General features: G+C 35.8%; 1 protein-coding gene across 13 annotated transcripts in view; it reads right to left on the reverse strand.

Moving 5' to 3' along the window:
• Positions 1-17,909, reverse strand: part of MLIP (muscular LMNA interacting protein) — a 240,687-nt gene that overhangs the window by 62,891 nt on the left and 159,887 nt on the right. For all 13 annotated transcript variants that reach the window (XM_087857002.1, XM_087857000.1, XM_087856998.1 and 10 more), the window contains one exon: positions 8,043-8,087. In XM_087857002.1, the coding sequence (XP_087713128.1) occupies positions 8,043-8,087 (45 nt within the window). The remainder of the gene's footprint in view (positions 1-8,042; positions 8,088-17,909) is intronic.

A 17,909-nucleotide genomic window follows, 5' to 3' on the forward strand; every position in this document is an offset into this window, starting at 1 on the left:
TACAGTACATTTGACATTTGTCCTTGTGGGGATCCTAGGAGTTTCACGGGCTTCCATTTTATTTCATCACCTTAATATTCCTCAACTTAAAAAGTGGTAAATCCCCACATCTTCAGGTTCCAGAGGTTTAGAATCCACTTTCTCATGGGTGGCTCTTTCACCAACCAAAAGTGTAGGGTGAGATGGTAGAAGGATTTTACCCTTTTTCTATTCCATGCTTCATGGCCAGTGTGGCCTTCTGGGCTCCTGCATGGACACACAGGATTCACTTACAAGTTTTAGACTTACTAAATAGTGAAAGCTAAAATCTGAGCTCCTGGCTCCTGGCACATAGGTTCTGATGTGCCCATGTTCCACCAAAGCTTTAGCTTCTCCTTAACACTCCCACTTGGAACTCCCATTCCATTCCTGGCAGTCAGAAGTCTCTCCTTCTTTACTTCACATTGGGTTACCTAAACATTTTTAATAACTGTGTTTTATCAGGCTTTCTGCATTTAAATGGGAAGCTGAGCTTCCACATCAACTCCACCTTCAACTTCGATGGGAAGCGGTCAAAACACAAACACTTAATTATAAATAGACTTGGCTGACATATGATAAAATTGTGTTCCTAAAACATTTGTATTCTTTTTGAAATTACATGTTTTCAAGGCTTATTATAGGTATGTCAATATTCTTTTACTTTCTGAGATATGAATGATAACTGGAAACTGAGAGCTTAGTGGTTCTTATGGTATTGCCAAGTATATAGAATCACCAAACATGAGGACGAGGCACCTGCGGTCCTTCTCACACTGTGCCTAGTATTGTTTGTTTTCTGCTCTTTGACTCATGCCTTTCTTCACAAGGACTATCACTGCTTGCTGCCATTCATGGTTCCTCTATGGCAGCAGGGTGCCTTGGCTAAGTGCTCCCCGTGTCTAATTGCTGGGGCCAGGTTAGTGGTTAGCATGCACCAAGGTTTATGGCTATTCTGTGCTGCAGAAAATTGCATTCTTTCAGAACGTCCATCACAATCAGTCCACCTAGAGTTTTGTTTTTAAGCTCGTAATGTGAGTAATAATCATGTCCTCTAAAGTCTTCCTTTTTTCCCTTTAGTTAATTTTTCATTATTGCAATAGTGAGTGCAATACTCTCTCTGAGTCCCCTAAGTTAAATTAATAGCTTCTGTGACATATGCTGAATTAAATATATCTTGACTGAAACTTTCATCTCAATAGGGTTATACATTAAAAACAAAGGATCTGTACAATTTAACTACAACACTAATGTTTATTAGTATGTTGTGCTAAATAATAACAAACTATTAGAGGGGAAAAAAGATTAAGTGTTCAAGAAAAGTATTAATTAAATGAGGGCAAAAAAAACCAAATATCTTTGTACCTGTCTCCATAAGTCCCCAAGATTCCTTCACTGGGAATTATAACATTATAATAAGATACTTTAGACATCCCAATTCCATTTTTATTTTATCTTATACAATGGATTTCATATCACTTTTTTGAGAAACTATTCCCAGATAAAGGACAGCATTAAATGTGAATCTCACGGTGGCGTAAATATTTATAAAGCCACTGCAGATCTTTTACCAAAGAAAAAGAATATTGGCTTATGTGTATTATGAATATAACCAGATTCTTTAAACCAACCCAATCACGTCAAGCTCTTTGAGAAGTCTCACTTTGCTTGCCTAATACAGGGTAGCAGGGTTTATTAAATGCTATAGCTATAAATATGTTATTAATTTTGTAGCAATATTTTCCTAAATGTGAGGAAAGATTGTTTGGTGAATTGAGATTGGAGCAGCAAAAGGTGGGAGAAAGCTACTCTATCTGAACCACTGCTTGTCAGTTAGTGAAGGAAGGTAGAGAAGCACTTTGACGTTCCTAAGACTAAACTTGAAATTGGATTTGAATAACACTAAAGATTTTAGTCATTCGTGTCTATCCACATTAATACTAACTGTGAGGAACAGCAATACAGAGGAGTATAAGAATGGCTGTTGTGTGAAACTAAATCCTATACTCTTTTCTAAGGCATTTAACATCATTTCAATCACAAAAGAAAGGAAAGGAACATGTAAGAAAGGAGGACCCGTGTTAATCAATATATCATCATTTAAAAAGCTTAGAAACCAACAGAGAAGTAAAAAAAAAATGTGAAAGTCAAAATTTCTTACTTCAAAAATAATCTATTAAAAAGCTAGATTATATGGAAAGCCAAAGAGGTAAAGACAAAGGAAAGAAAGGAGAATTTTAAATCCACTGAAAAATAAATTGCTTTACAGGGCCACCACTGTGCCAAACCAGCTTTGAAGAACAGTCCTTTTCCAAAGACTTGATGTTAGAGGAACAAGAATTACTATGAAGCTCCTTAATCATTGTCTACGTTGTTTTTCCCTGCCATGTGCAGCTTTCCCCCATTCTTGACACATGTCCTTTTGGCTGGCATCATGCTAGCAGACACTCTCTTGGGGACTGGAACAGAACCCAGTTGTTCCAGTTGCTTTCGCCTTCTGCACTCTACACTTCCACTTTTGGCTTGCTTTTTTCCCTTTCAGCAGTCACATCTCTCCCACCTGAATATGACAGCCAGTTCAATATCATTAAAGTTTTTTTTTCCACCTTTTCTCTGTTGACTCATTTTCCTGAGCTTCCTTTTCTCACGGCTCAAAGAATTCTAATTAGCAATAATGTGTTAACTGAATTATGTTACTTCTCCCAGGCAGAAAGACAAAGCTTAAAATATTAACTGAGCACCTAATAATCATTGAGTGCTGAGACTGATGTTGAAGAAACATGAAATGATAAAACGCCATCTTTCCCTTAACCTAGCAAGTGTTCTTATTATTTGTACGTAAGTCACTATGAATGCAAAAGAATGAATCCAATAGTAAGAATGTTAGGCACCAAGCCCATAACAATATATTATGAGGCATCATATCTTTCTTGCTTCTTGTCGTTTATTCTCACGATCTATAGACATTACCCTGTCTACCTCATTGAAAAACATTTTATAAATTAGTAATATATCCCCAAAAGGCCTAAATACAAAAAGTAGATTTGAAAATATTTTAAAACTTTGAGTCTTTATGCTAAAGAACGATGATTCCATCTTGTCATGAACCAGGAGACAGAATGAGTGGGCATAGTGACCGGTGACAGCCATTGTTTATATGTGCAAATGAGGAGATAAAATATTAGATCAAGGGAAAGTTTGGCTGAAATATGGTGCCTTCACGTTTGGTAAAGTCTAAAATGATGATGAGAAGGGTACAAGGCATGAGGAGTCTCTCATTACATCTTTTCTCTTCCTCTTCATTTAGCGGAACCCAGATAATTACCTTCAGTTCCTTCCTCATCCCCTTTCACATAAGCAGGTCTTAGACATATTTCTGAACAATGAAAAAAAGAAATAAACGAGAATAATCAGAAGAGTGGAATTGCTTGTTTAAAGTGTTCACAATCTTTCCGTAACTCAACCTCTGGTCGCAACCTATGGAAAGCAGATCTGGACCAAGATCTGGATTGAAGTCTCCTCTTACCTTCAGATCTAGGACTACATTAGCACGCAGTGCCTCTGAAACACTCCAGCACAGAGATATTGCCAAGCATAGCAACAGGGGAGTGTATAAGCTGCTTAAATTGGAGACAGTGACCTTTACTTGAATATCTGTATGTATGCATATATTATATATATGTGTGTGTGTGTATATATATATATATATACATATGTACACATATTCACATATATATGTAGGGGAATATTATTAATAAAGTTTGACACATTTTTTAATATATTGTGATAATTTGAAAGCAATATGCATTTATTGTTATGACATTTTTCTGTCCATCAAGCTCATTAAGATGGGATCTTACCTCTTTACTACATAATTTCAATAGGCCTGTCTCTGCTATTTATCTGCCACTTAAAAGTAACTCATGCAATGTAGAGTGTCTATAAAGTAAGTTGTTATCTACAGACCGTAATTCCAACTAAGGGTTTTTTGATAAATTAGTAATAGGTCTAATACTTGCCTTATTTTTTGAGGTTGCTCTTTATTAATAAAGCATACTGGGTTTTGAATTACATGAATGAAATAATTTATACTGGTAGTAGTTAATGAGAAATAAATATTTACAAAGACAAGTATAATGCAAAGGAATAAATGACATTCCCTTCCAAATATGATAGAGTGAAAACAGAATGAAATAGAAATTCAAATAGAAAATTCATTCCTTTACATAAGGGGAAAGAAATTCTTTAAAAGTAAGTGTCATGAGAAACAATCACTCTTATACATTATCTGATAAATTATGAGTTAATTTATTATAGAGTGATTTAAAATGTTAGAAATATAATAAACATCATTTTAGATATTGCCACCAAATATGTAATTATTCAGTTTAGACTGAAGGTTACTGAGCATGAAGAAATAATTTAGACTCAGAATATAATACTAATGGATAAAGTATTTAAGGAAAACAAACCATTCCCATATCTTCTGTAGTTCTCACACAACTATTAATGGCAAAGGCTTTGACCTGGGGGAGACCTGGGTTGGGTTTTGCCTACTCTGACTTCTAAGACTTGGTTTCCTCCTTTGTCATATGAAGAACTTGAAATAGTAATACCCACCTCATAAGACTGGTGTAAGGTTAAATGAAATACTTAAACCTCATTTGCAAGGTAAGAACTCAAAACAACAGAGTGGAATATTGATGATAAATTAATATAATCAGTCTTATAAGTGACCAGTGAAGATCACCATTACTCACCACATTGTTAGCCTCACTTAAATTCTATTACACTTAAGAAGACCTCAATTAAATTACTTTAAAATCACTTGCAATTCAAATATACCATGAATTGAATAAAACTTTGACTTTAATTAGACTGAATTGATGGTACTTTTCCTGCATCTGGCTTATCCTAACAAAACAGACTATGTGAGATATAACAATATGTGCAAAAAAGAATAAGAATAGGTAACTAATTGTTTTTGCATTTTCTTTTCTTTTCTTTTCATAAGAAAAAAGTCAGCATTTTACCAAAGGCCCCAGAAAGAGGAATTAGTCATACAATTTCCTGTTATTTAATAAAACCATTATAATCATCCCAGGAACACTGGAAATCCAATAGATAATACAGATACATTGAAAACTAGCAACTTGGTAAGTCTGCTTACACGTCAACCAGCTCTATGGCCAGCTCTTCTCTAATTTCTATAAGAAAGTGTCTTGTTCATTTACTATTGTAATTGTTTACTGTCTCCCCCATTGTAAGCTGCAGAAATGGAGACCTTATTAGGTTCATCCCTCACCCCAGTGACTCCTCAGTGAGTGGACATGGTAGACACTCAGTAAATATTTGTTGAATCAATGAACAAAAGTGGGAAAGTGAATAATAGAGCTAGTTAGAAAATTCTAAGTTTTCTACCAGTTGTGATTCATAGATTATATACTGTACTTTCAGAGAGCCCCCAGAGATAGGGATTTTGAACAGCCTGTGCTAATCTGTCAAGGATATCCTCAAATATTACAATACTTTTTTTCCTGGCTCTCATTTAAGTCTCCTCTTTTTTCCTCTGTGGTGCAGGAATTGGTATACTGTGGATCCCTGTTTTCTAATCAAATCTAAGAATTTCTACAGTCAATGACACACCAAGTCCCAGCAGATATATACTGCGAAGATGTCTACTTCCTTCAAAGTTTGAACAGAGGTGGTGAAATACTGAAAAGACTTCTCAGATCTGCTTTTGAGTTTCCATGGGAGAGGAAGAGAGAAAAATATAGTAAAAGATTAATCAATTAATTAATTGAGTGAAAGCTATTCAAGTCACACTTAAGGTAAGGTATCTTGTAGTTCAGACAATATGAATATTAGAATTTCTAGAAGAAAATATTACTCTCATTCTTCTTTTAAAATCAGAACATACTGTATTAAAATAGATTGTTCACATGAGACTAATGCTTATAGCTGAAGTGGACTTCTGCTCTAAAATCTCACTCTTTTTTCTTCTCAAAATAAATGTATCAGACATCACTCAGTAAATATAATAACTGTAGCCAAGTATTTAGAAGTGTGATTTCCCTATGATTTGGCACCAAAGAACTGGGTTTTACATTTCACCATAAAATTATCCTTGATAGTCTTCCAAAAGACATGGACATATTTGAGGTCTCACAAAGAAGAATTCAAATGTCATGTTGTAAGAGAAAGTAAAAAATAAAGCTTCTCACTCAAGAAACCAAATGTAATCAAAGTCAAAAATCTTATCTGAATCAGAGTTCATATTTGGTCTAATCTATACTAAATCTATTTGATGATTCAGTGTTAACTTTGAATGACTCAAATGCTCTCACAAAGTTTGGGGCAAATGCTAACGTACTTTAATTAAGTCTGATAACGAATTATTCAAAGAATAATTTGAAATAAACTCTAACTATTGAGCTTGAAGCAGCCCCTCCAGAATTTTTCCAATTGCTACCAAATCAACCACCCCCAGGGAGGGGTGAGAGGAAGTATCAGCCCCTTCCCATCTTCTTGTGAATGAGTCTCCATCAGAGGCACTTTGGTGACAGATAGGAGTAGGTGCAAAAGATGAGAGAGCAAAAACTCGCAGCTATTTTTTCCTGGGTCTGGCTCTTGTAGCACGTATTAGTCACAGAAAGTATTGAAACATCTTTAGGGAACTTTCGTTTCTTCTATTCAACTTCAGAATCAAGGAACTCCACTAAATCATGGCACTTCTACTCTTCCCAAGATAAGAAGGAGGAAGAAAAAGAGGGAAGCGTAGATGAAGGGAAAAGCAAAGGAAAATAAGAGGAAGAAGGGGGAGAACTATTATTTATTCCTGTATGTCAGGACTACATCAAGGGCCTTTCATACATTAACCAATATGAATCATACATCAGGCAATGATTAGTTTCCCAATTTTACAGATGAAAAAAACTAAGGCATAGAAAGGTTAAGTGATTTTCCAGAATCACACAGCAAACAGCCACATTATGATTTAAACTTGGGTACGACCTACTAAATGTCTCTACTCTTTTAAGTATTACTCCAAATGGCTTCCGATAAAAACAAAAGAGTGAAAGCTTCTAGGAAAAAACTTTAAGCAGTGTTCCCACCCTTACCCTCTAAACATCATTTCTTAAATGTGATAAAATTCAGTGATTCCATCCAGTTTATTATTTGCCTCAGGGAGATCCAAATAAAGACCGAAATACATAAATTGGAAAGAAGATATGTCACAAAACATGAAATTAATAAGAATGTATTCTTGATAATGACAATGGTGATGAAAATAGCATATCAGAAGATATAAAGTATAACCTAAAAGACATAATGTACTGTTTTGTTTCAAACTAAAACTAAACACTTGCTTAGGAGAAAATGTTGTTTCTATTGAAGATATTTGATCAGAAGCAGAAGTTGGCCACACAATGGATTATGAGGTGAATAGAGTGAAAATGGGGTGGGGCCATGTGTGTGCTCCTAGGGCATTCAGAGCCAGCTCTGTATAATTAATTGAATCAAGTGTGTGAGTCTGTATCTGCACACTTATTAATCTATTTTTGCTCATAAGTGGAAATTGGTTTATTTGACAATAATTTAAATGAAAAAGAAAGCAACAAACCAGTCAAAACCAACTAACCTGGCCATCCTGTTGGAAACTGACAAATCTTAATGTTTCAAGTATATGATTTGACTCCTTTATAATAAGCACAATAAACCTTTACAAAAATGAAAGTGTCATATAAGCTTTGATAATTAGAAAGACAGAAAGCAGGTGTTGGACTTCCATTTTATTTAGCCAAGCTAATCAAACTAGACCTCACTTAAGAAGGAATTTATTCAATAAACTTACCTGACATAACCTGATTTTCCACATCTGGGTGAATCGTACCATCCTACCCCTTTCCACTTATGAAAAATATCAACTAATTCAATTTTAATGACTGTATAATTGCGTTCCCTCCAAAGCATACACATGCATCCATTAAAAAAGCAGTATGTATCATGATGAAGGGACTTACATATTTAGTTTCTCGACCAGCTGCTCTCGGAAGAGTTGTAGGCATCTGTATGAAAAGAAAAATAATTAGACTACTGAAATAACTATAGAAATACTGAAAGATTCGACTTCTGGGATAAGTGTTCACCTTTTTTTGCTATTAAGACTTTCTAACCATTCTTCTTCTCTTTTCTACACAAACCCCTGTTACTTTGAAAATTATTTCATTAAATTATATCATTTCATGATTCTTTTCGTTGTTATTATCTATCAGCTTTCTGGTATATTTTCCCATATTTACTAATGACATCCATTCATGGATCATAATGGCCCCTTATGTGATTTTGCCATTTTCAAAATTCACATGGAAGTCTCTATCCTCTCACTTCTTTAAGCCACTCAACTCCAAAGGTATTCTCGTCCATGTCATTTCACTCATCCTCTCTCGGGATCATTCCTAGACTTTGCCTTCACAAATAAAATGGGAAAACTATGAAATTTCAATTTTGAGCATCCTACTCTAAGAACTCTATCTCCCATCCACTTCTCAAATGTCCCCAATACAACATTCCTTTAGCCTCATTGAGACTTCAATATCAATGATTTTTACCAGTTTCATTGTAGTGTTACCTCTTAGTTTACATATATTTCATATTCTCAATTGTTTTAACATCTTAATTTCTCTTGCCTCCCCCTCTCCTTATGACAAACTTACCTTAAAAAAAGAGAGAGATAGAGAAAAGAAAACAACAACCCTGAATGGACCTTATCATCTTTTTTCTCTAAACCTGAAAAGCAAAACATTGTGGGGAAACTCTCTCAACCAAGCTAATTGATTTCATTATAAATTAATGGTCATCAACTTCAAATGAGCATTCAGTACTGCCCTGTAAGCCCCTAATTTTCCTCTTGTAGGACCACTTTTTGAAATGAGATGGGTTATTTGATTCATTCATCTCCTCAGCAAATACTTGTTATATATCTACTGTGTGCCAGAAACTTTTCTACATCCTTCAGTTTATCACTAAACAAAACAGACAAAGATGCCCTGTCCTTGGGGAGCTTACATTCTAGCAGAAGAGAAGATAAATAATAAAATAATAAATAAGTAAATTACACTGTGCATTGGAAGTAAATCATACATATATTATACCATATAATATGCAACAAAAAAAGAAGAAGAGAAACAATTTGAAGCCTAGGGGAATATATTCTTTCAGAGAAAATCTTTGCTTCTGCTAAACACTTTATTTCTTTTAGACATCCCAGATGTTAAGAAGGTCAAGAGCGCTGAGGACTTATAGCTTCAAATAGGATGGTCAATCTAGAGAAGGTGACATTAGGCTAAGATTTGAAGGAAGTGAGGGAGCTGGACATGTACATATTGAAACAAAGAGCATTTCAACAAGATGGAACAAATGTAAAGTTCTCAAAGTGGATTTCCACCTCTGAGAATGGTGGCTCAAGGACTTAAAGCAACCTTTCCAAAATAGACAAAAAGTTGGGTAAAATATTTACAACAATATTGACATATTATTTATTAAAAATATCAATGAGCTAATAAGCAAAAAAAGAATTTGGGAGCAAGACCAGGAGAAGATGGGACTCCAAAGAGATGAGTCAAGGATCTAAGACTGACTTTTATCCTAAAGCTGTTTGTAAACAATGTTGAGTTGCTTGAGAAGCTGATCCAAACTCTTGACTGTCTCAGAGGTATAGGGACATAAAAGTCAGAATCCACGACCCACCAAGAATAGACTGAGGCTCAGGACGAAGACTGATCTAGAAGACCTCAGATAGTCTTCAGGCTTGCCTCAAATCATAGAAAACAATTGCTTAGAAAAAAAGTCATCCCAAAACATCAAATTAAATTAAGTAATCCTTCCTTGCTAATGCTCTTGATGCCTGATAGAAGCAAAGAAAAGCCTCTCTCTAGTAAGATAATATCATCTGAGCCCTCAAATAATTTCTATAAATAAACTTCCAAGTAGAATATCCAGCACACAATCAGATTCAGACACACAGAGAGGTCCGACAATGTGAGTGAAAATGACCAGAAATAACGAACAACCAAAAAACACGCACAGGGAATCCAGAGATTTGTTTTCTTAGAACCAGACTGAAAACAGTCATACTTACCCATGCTTTTTCCTCAGATAAAAGTTAAGCTTGCAAAATTTTACAAGGAACTAGAAACTATAAAAAGTGGTATAACTTATTTGAAAACAGGACAAAATGTGTTAAGGCAAGACCATGTCTGGCACATCCGTGGCACAGCAAGGAAGCAGGCAGAGCTGGCCTGCTGTGAGCAGAGCACGAAAGCAGGGGAGCAGTGATGGAAGGGCTGGGAGACCAGATCATAGAGCCCCCCCCCCCCCAGGAGCTTGTAAGGACTCCAGTTTATATCTAAAGGAAATGTGTAGGCACTGCTGGTTTTCAGCCAAAGGGGGCCATAATCTGACTTATGCTTGAAAAGGATCTCTCTCTTTGATGTGTTAAAAATGAATCATAGTGAAGCAAGGGTAGAGGAGAAAAAACTATTGCACTATCCAGTAGAACAGAAAACATCAAACAATCATGTTCTACATATATATTTAAATCTACAGCAATAGGGTTTCTAATAGAGATAGGGACTATGAGAGAAGGAGAAGAATAAAACTTGACACCGAAGTTTCTGGCCTTGCGCAAAGGAAAGATTGGATCCTATAGATGGAGATGGGAAGGCAGAATACGAAATAGTTTTTGTGGGAAGAAATCTAGACTTTAATTTTTCATATATTTATTAGAAATCTAAATGGAAACAGAGAATAGATATTTGGGAGAATGGAATTTGGGGATAATCCTGGACTAGAGATATATTTGAGAGTTGTCAGCATACACTTGCTTTTCAAAACACCAAAGGAATGAATATAGAAAGGAATGAGAAGCCTAAGGATTGAGTCCAGCAGCACTCCAGTATCCATAGTTTGGGAAGAAGAGGACGAGTCAGCAAAGGAACCTAAGAAATAATAATGTCAAGCGATGTAGGACAAAAGCTGAGAGAGCACAGTGTCCTGGACGGCCCTAGAGGAATGTCTGCCAAATAGGAGGGAGTGTTAACTACCTCCAATTCTGCAGATACCTCAGCTCTGACCAGGGCTGAGTTTATAGTGATGGGAATGTGGGAAAAGTGGTCTGGGCAGCACTGTGGGGGCAAAAACCTGAATGGTAGGGATTTATGAGGGAATGAGGGAAGAAGTGAAAGCAGAACACATAATGGTTCTCAACTTTTTCTTTTCCAGTATCTTCCCCCATCCTCTGGTTGCTTTTTAATCTGAGTTAATAATCTTAAACCTTTCTTCACTGAAAGGTGTTAGTGACTGAATAACTAAAAATATGTTATAAAATTCTTCATTTGCCCTCCATCCACCTACAAACATGCTTGCACCCGTACCTGACATTTCCTCTGTTTTCTGTCCTGTTACATTGGCAGACATTTCCAGCTTTTAATCAAAGGACACTTATTTGAATTAGGCTGTAGGTTCTATGTTCCTTCTGAGGGATTTTCATCCTTCAGGATCTCCCTTTCGTTTGTATAATTAGTACCTCGCCTCTAGTGAGTCAACCCCATGCCAACCTGCTCTTGTCATTTTCAGCTTTAAAAAGCAAATCAAAAACTCTTCCTTGACCCTACTCCAGACCCAATTTCCTTCTCCCTTTCACAGCCCAACATTTCCAAGTAGTTGTTTCTGTCTGTTTATGTTTGTTTTACATACTCTGTCTCTGCTTTCTCACCACATACCACTTTTCAACATCGGAGATAGGACAGCAGAGGGGTAATGTGAGGGAGCAAAATTTGAGGATGGTGAAAAGAGGTATCTCTGAGGATAACATCAAGATGGTCCTTCAGCCTGGCTGGGGGAAAGGGGGACAGTTAAGCATAGTTTTGGACAACTGGACAGTTTTTGATGCCTTCCTTGGGAATGACAATGGAAACAGTTATTTGAAGAGGAGTGTGGAGAGCCATAAGCAAAGATGTAGGGAGGCAAAGATGAAGGACATTGTCACCAGGGTGGGAAGAGAGTGCCAAGGGGGAAATAGTTGACATTACAGATTTCTACAGCCTGACATGCAAGTTCTTTCTGCTCTTCATAAAACAAAAACAAAAGGCAAAACTCAGCAGAATTGGCAATCCTAGGCTCTAGGCTTTAGTGTCTTCCACCTCAGGCATCAGGCACACATACAGCCAAGCTAGCCATTATGCACCAAGAACTTTGAGGTTCCATGGAAAAATAATAAGACATCTGAAAAAGGTAAAATACTGTATGAGAAAACAATGGTGCAGTCATTCCTCTCCTAGGTTTTTACACAAGAGAAACATGTCCATACAAAATCTTATTTATAAACGTTCTTAGTAGCTCTATTAGTAATAGCACCTAAGTAGAAATAACCCAATTGTCCATCAACTGGTGAATAGCTAACAGATGGCATAACCACATGACGGAATACTACTCAGCAATGAAAACAAATGAACTACTGAGACATGCAAAAACACGGATGAATCTCACCTGCCTTCAACTATGTATAAACAGCCAGACTCAAAAGACTACATACTGTACGATTCTATTTATATGACATTCTTGAAAAGGTAAAAGTATAGAAACAGAGAAAAATCAGTATCTGTCCAGCACTTGGGTTGGAGGGAGGGATATACCATAAAGGAGCATAAGGGAACTTTTTCATTTGGTGGAAGTGTTTTGTACTTCAGACGTGGTAGTGGTTACACAACTGTATTATGCTTTGTGAAAACCCACCGAACTGTACACTGAAAGGGTAGATTTAACAGTGGGTGAACTATACCTCAATAAACACGACTTTAAAAAGGAGAACTATATCTAACATAATAAGTAACATAGAAATTGAAGGACAGAATAGATACTGAACAAATTCTTGAATTGAAATATTTAATCAAGGAATCCCCTTGAAGGAATTAGGAGCAATAAATAGAAAAAAATACATATAAAGATTAAGGCTTATGGAAAACAGAAGCAAAAGTGACAAAATCACTTTATAAGAGTCCCAGGAGGAAGAAACATTCGAAAACTAATGACTAAAAATTATCCTGAAGGTCAGGGGCAGAAAAGATTGAAGACTTCAAAGGAGAGGTCACAGAGAATACCAATGCAGACATGTAAGAGAAAAAAAATGCATATTTACATTATAAGAAAAATCAGTAACATTATAGATAAAGATAAAATTCTACAAATCAAGAAACAGACTCTTTTTTTAAATTTTTTATTATTATGTTTAGTTAGCCAACATATAGTACATCATTAGTTTTTGACGTAGTGTTCAAGGATTCATTAGTTACATACAACACCCAGCGCTCATCACAACACGGTATTAAGGAAGAAACAGACTCTTAATTCTAGAGAACACACTGATGGTTACCAGGTTAAATAGGTGATGGGGATTAAGGCGTGCACTTGTGATGAGCACCAGGTGTTGAACTATATTGTACACCTAAAACTAATATAATACTAATATATGTTAACTATACTGGAATTAAAATAAACAACTTAATAAAGATGTAAAAACTGGACAGCCAAAAACCCCCCCCCCCAAAAAAACTTAGAAAGATTACAGAGCCACTCTGTGAATGATCACTCTGTGGCAGAAGAGTAAATATCACACTGGCAAAATACTGCACAAGTATGTTGTTGAAGAAAAAGATCTTTAGGGGGAAAAAGTGTTGAAGAGATAGGACCTATAATTTTCTGTTCAACAAACCTATAGTTTAAGTGAAAGGGCAAAATAAAGGTATTCTCAAAAACATAGGCCACAGAATCAACACAAAAACACCTTGTTGTATATCATTTTCAGCAAGGTTCCACCAAGAAAAAATAAATAAATCCAGGAGAAAGCTATCAATGTGTGAGAAATCAGGATCTAAATAAAGAAGATATTAAGAAAAATATAACAAAGATATTGCAAAGTTTAAAACTGATAGGAAAATAAACATAATTATTATCTTTAACAGTTTCTGTGTCACTAAGAAAAGTAACAAAAATGTAAAGTAAAATATACAAAAATTTTTAAATTTTCAAATCAGTAACTGTCAAAATACTGGAAGGAAAGCAGGAAAAAAGAAAAAAAAAGACTTAGGATCCCAGATAAATAGATTCTCTGGATTGAATATAAAAGTGATATCCAGAAATATACTGTCTTAAAAACAGTAAGACCAGAGGACACAAAAAAAAATCTAAAAAAACGACAACTAAGTAATAGAAAATAGTAATAAAGTAGTAAGGAAAGAAAGTATTAGAAAATAGTAACAAAAGATATATCTAAGAAAACATGAACATATATATTACCTACATGGGGTCATGTTTTCATACTAGATTAAGAACAATCTCAGGCTCAAAAGGATTTTATATAAAGTTCTCCCTATTCCTTGACACATAACAAAATTGAAATTAGGTCACTTAAGCCTGCAGTGGCCTCTAAGTGTTCATGTGAAAAGAAGAGTTGCACATCTCTCACTTTAAATCAAAAGTTAGAAATAATTAAGCTTAGTGAGGAAGAGCTAGGCCTCTCAGCCAAACACCCAAGTTGTGAATGCACAGAAGTTGTTGCAGGAAATTAAAAGTGCTACTCCAGTGAAAGTGATATGAGTGATAAGAAGAAACAGCCTTATTGCTGATATGGAGAGAGATTTTGTGATCTGGAAAAAAGATCTAACATTCCCTTAAGCCAAAGCCTCATCCAGAGCAAAACCCTAACTCTCTTCAATTCTCTAAAGACTGAGAAAGGTGAGGAAGCTGCAGAAGAAAAGTTTAAAGCCAGTAGAGGTGGGTTCATGAGGTTTAAGGACAGAAGCTGTCTCCACACCACTAAAGTGCAGGGTGAAGCAGCAGGTGCTGATGTAGAAGCTGCAGCAGGTTACCCCGAAGGTCTAGCTAGAGAATTCACAAAGGTGGCTGCACTACACAGCAGATGTTCAATGTAGATGAAGCAGCCTTCTAGTGGAAGAAGGTGCCATCTAGGATTTTCATAGCTAGAGAGGAGAAGTCAGTGCCTGGCTTCAAAGCTTCCAAGGAGAGGCTGACTCTCTTGTTAGGGGCTAATGCAGGAGGTGATTTTAAGTTGAAGCCAGTGCTCATTGATGATTCTGAAAATCCTAGGAGTAATCCTTGAGAATTATGCTAAATCTACTTTTCCTGTGCTCTATAAATGGAACAAAGCCTAGATGACAGCACGTCTGTTTATAGCATGGTTTACCGCATATCTGAAGCCCACTGCTGAGACCTACTGCTCAGAAAAAAAGATTCCTTTCAAAATATCACTGTTATTGACAAAACAATGGGTCACCCATGAGCTCTGATGGAAACGTACAGCAAGATGAATGTTGTGGTCATGACTGCTATTACAACATCCATTCTGCAGCTCATGGATCAATGAGTAATATTGACTTCCAAGTCTTACTATGCCATGTGCAACAACATGGAAAGACCTTGAGGATATAATGCTAAGTGAAATAAGTCAGACAGACAAATACCATATGATTTCACTTATATGTGGAATCTAAAAAACAAAACAAATGAGCAAATAAATAAACAAAAGCAGAAAAAACCTCATAAATACAGAGAACAAACTGATGGTGGCCAGAGGGGATTAAGTAAGGGGATGGTCAAATGCATGAAGGAAAGTGGGAGGTACAGGCTTCCAGTTAAGGAATGAATAACTCACAGGAATAAAAGGTACAGCATAGGGAATATAGTCAATGGTACCATAACAGCATTGTATGATGACAGACGGTAGCTACACTTGTGGTGACTTGGATAATATATAGAATTGTCATATCACAATGTTGTACACCTGAAACTAATATAATATTATGTATCAACTGTACTTCAATTTTTTTCGTTTTATTTACATATTTATTTGAGAGACAGAGAGAGCAAGCATGAGCTGGGGAGGGTGCAGAGGGAGAGAGATAATCCCTATAGTTAAATTTTTTTAAAAAAAGAGAAAAGAGAAAACTTTCTGGAAAGGATTCACCATGCTTGATGCCATTAAGAACATTTGTGATTCATGGGAAGAGGTCAGAATATCAACATTAATGGGTGTTTGGAAGAAGTTGATTCCAGCCTGCATGGAGGACTTTGAGGTGTTCAAGACTTCGTGGAGGAAGTAAGTGCCTATGTGGAAACAGCAAGAGAACTAGAACTAGAAGTGGAGCCTGAAGACGGGACTGAGTTGCTGCAGCTCACGATCAAACCTGACTGGATGAGGAACTGCTTCTTGTGGACGAGCACAGAAAGTGGTTGCTTGAGATGGAATGTACTCCTGGTGAAGATGCTGTGAAGATCATTTAAATAATAACAAAGGATTTAGAATATGACATAAACTTAGTTGATAAAGCTGTGTGGCAGGATTTGAGAGGACTGACTGTAATTTTGAAAGAAGTTCTACCGTGGGTAAAATGCTATCAAACAGTATTGCGTGCTATGAAGAAATCATTTCTGAAAGGAAGAGCCACTCAATGCAGCCAACTTCATTGTTGTCCTATTTTAAGAAATTGCCACAGCCACCCCAGACTTCAGCAACCAACACCCTGATCAGTCAGCAACCAGCAATACGGAGGCAAGACCCTCCCCCAGCAAAAAGGTTATGACTCGCTGAAAGTTCAGAGCACGGTTAGCATTTTTTAGCAATAAAGCATTTTTAATTAAGATATGTCCATTGTTTTCTAGACATAATATTATTGGACGCTTAATAGACAATGATATAGTGTGAGTATAAATTTTATATGTATTGGGAAATGAAAAAAATGCATTTGATTCACTTTATTGCAATATTCACTTTATTGCTGTGGTCTGGAACTGAACATGCAATATCTCTAAGGTATGCTGTAAGTATCTAAGTCGCTATCCCTAGCCTACTTTCTCATTTCACACACTCCACACCTGGCTCACTCTACCGCAGCCAAGCTGGGCTTCACCTTCACCTTCGCACACTCTAAGTTCCTTCCTGCCTCAGGAAATGTGCACATGCTTACTCCTCTGCCTGAGAGCTAATCTCCCCCATCTCTCTACAATTCTGACTCTTTCCATCTTTGCTCTCTGCTTGAATTCTACTTTCTGATCACTACACCCAAAGTATTCCCCTTATGTTACTTTGCCTTGCTCGCCATTATCTCCCAAATGCCTCACACCACCAGGCACATAGTAGGCCCTTCATAAATATTTGTTGAATGAAACCGTTGTCTTAAATTTAGTGACCTAGAATAATGTATTATTAATTACTATTAATTAATAAATAGTATTATTTAATTAGTATAATAAATTTAGTATAATAGTGTTATTTAATACTATAAACATTAAATTTTGTTAAATGAATTGATAATATATATTATTATTCACATTTACTACTCAAGTCCTATTCCTATTATAAAATATAAAGTATTTTTTATACATTCAACAAATGGAATAAAAATATATTTTAAAATTTATATAGCCTCAAGGAAATCAATGTTTCACATTTTTAGATTAAGAGAAAGAATATACAATGAAATAAATATTAATACTACAATTATCTATTTATAGGTCCTCTCTGCTAAAATACAATTTCTTAATATTGATGATTATTGGTTACTGAGTTCCTATGTCATTTATCCATTAATGGATCATTGTAGTTTTGATAATCCAATAAAAATTTAGGATACTCTTCTAGTTATAAGCAATTCTGTACATTTAAAACCTGCTTTGTATACACAACGTACAACTTCTAAAGGGAACCTGAAAAAAGTATTTATACTCGCTCCTAAAGTGAAAAACACAGCTGACCAAAAATCCCTAACGATTATAAAGAAAAAGCCACAACCATTTTGAAAATTTGATGAGTAGAT

The sequence above is a fragment of the Ursus americanus genome, chromosome 29, assembly GCF_024610735.1.
Source record: "Ursus americanus isolate L20-20 chromosome 29, mUrsAme1.1.p, whole genome shotgun sequence".
Lineage (NCBI taxonomy): Eukaryota > Metazoa > Chordata > Mammalia > Carnivora > Ursidae > Ursus > Ursus americanus.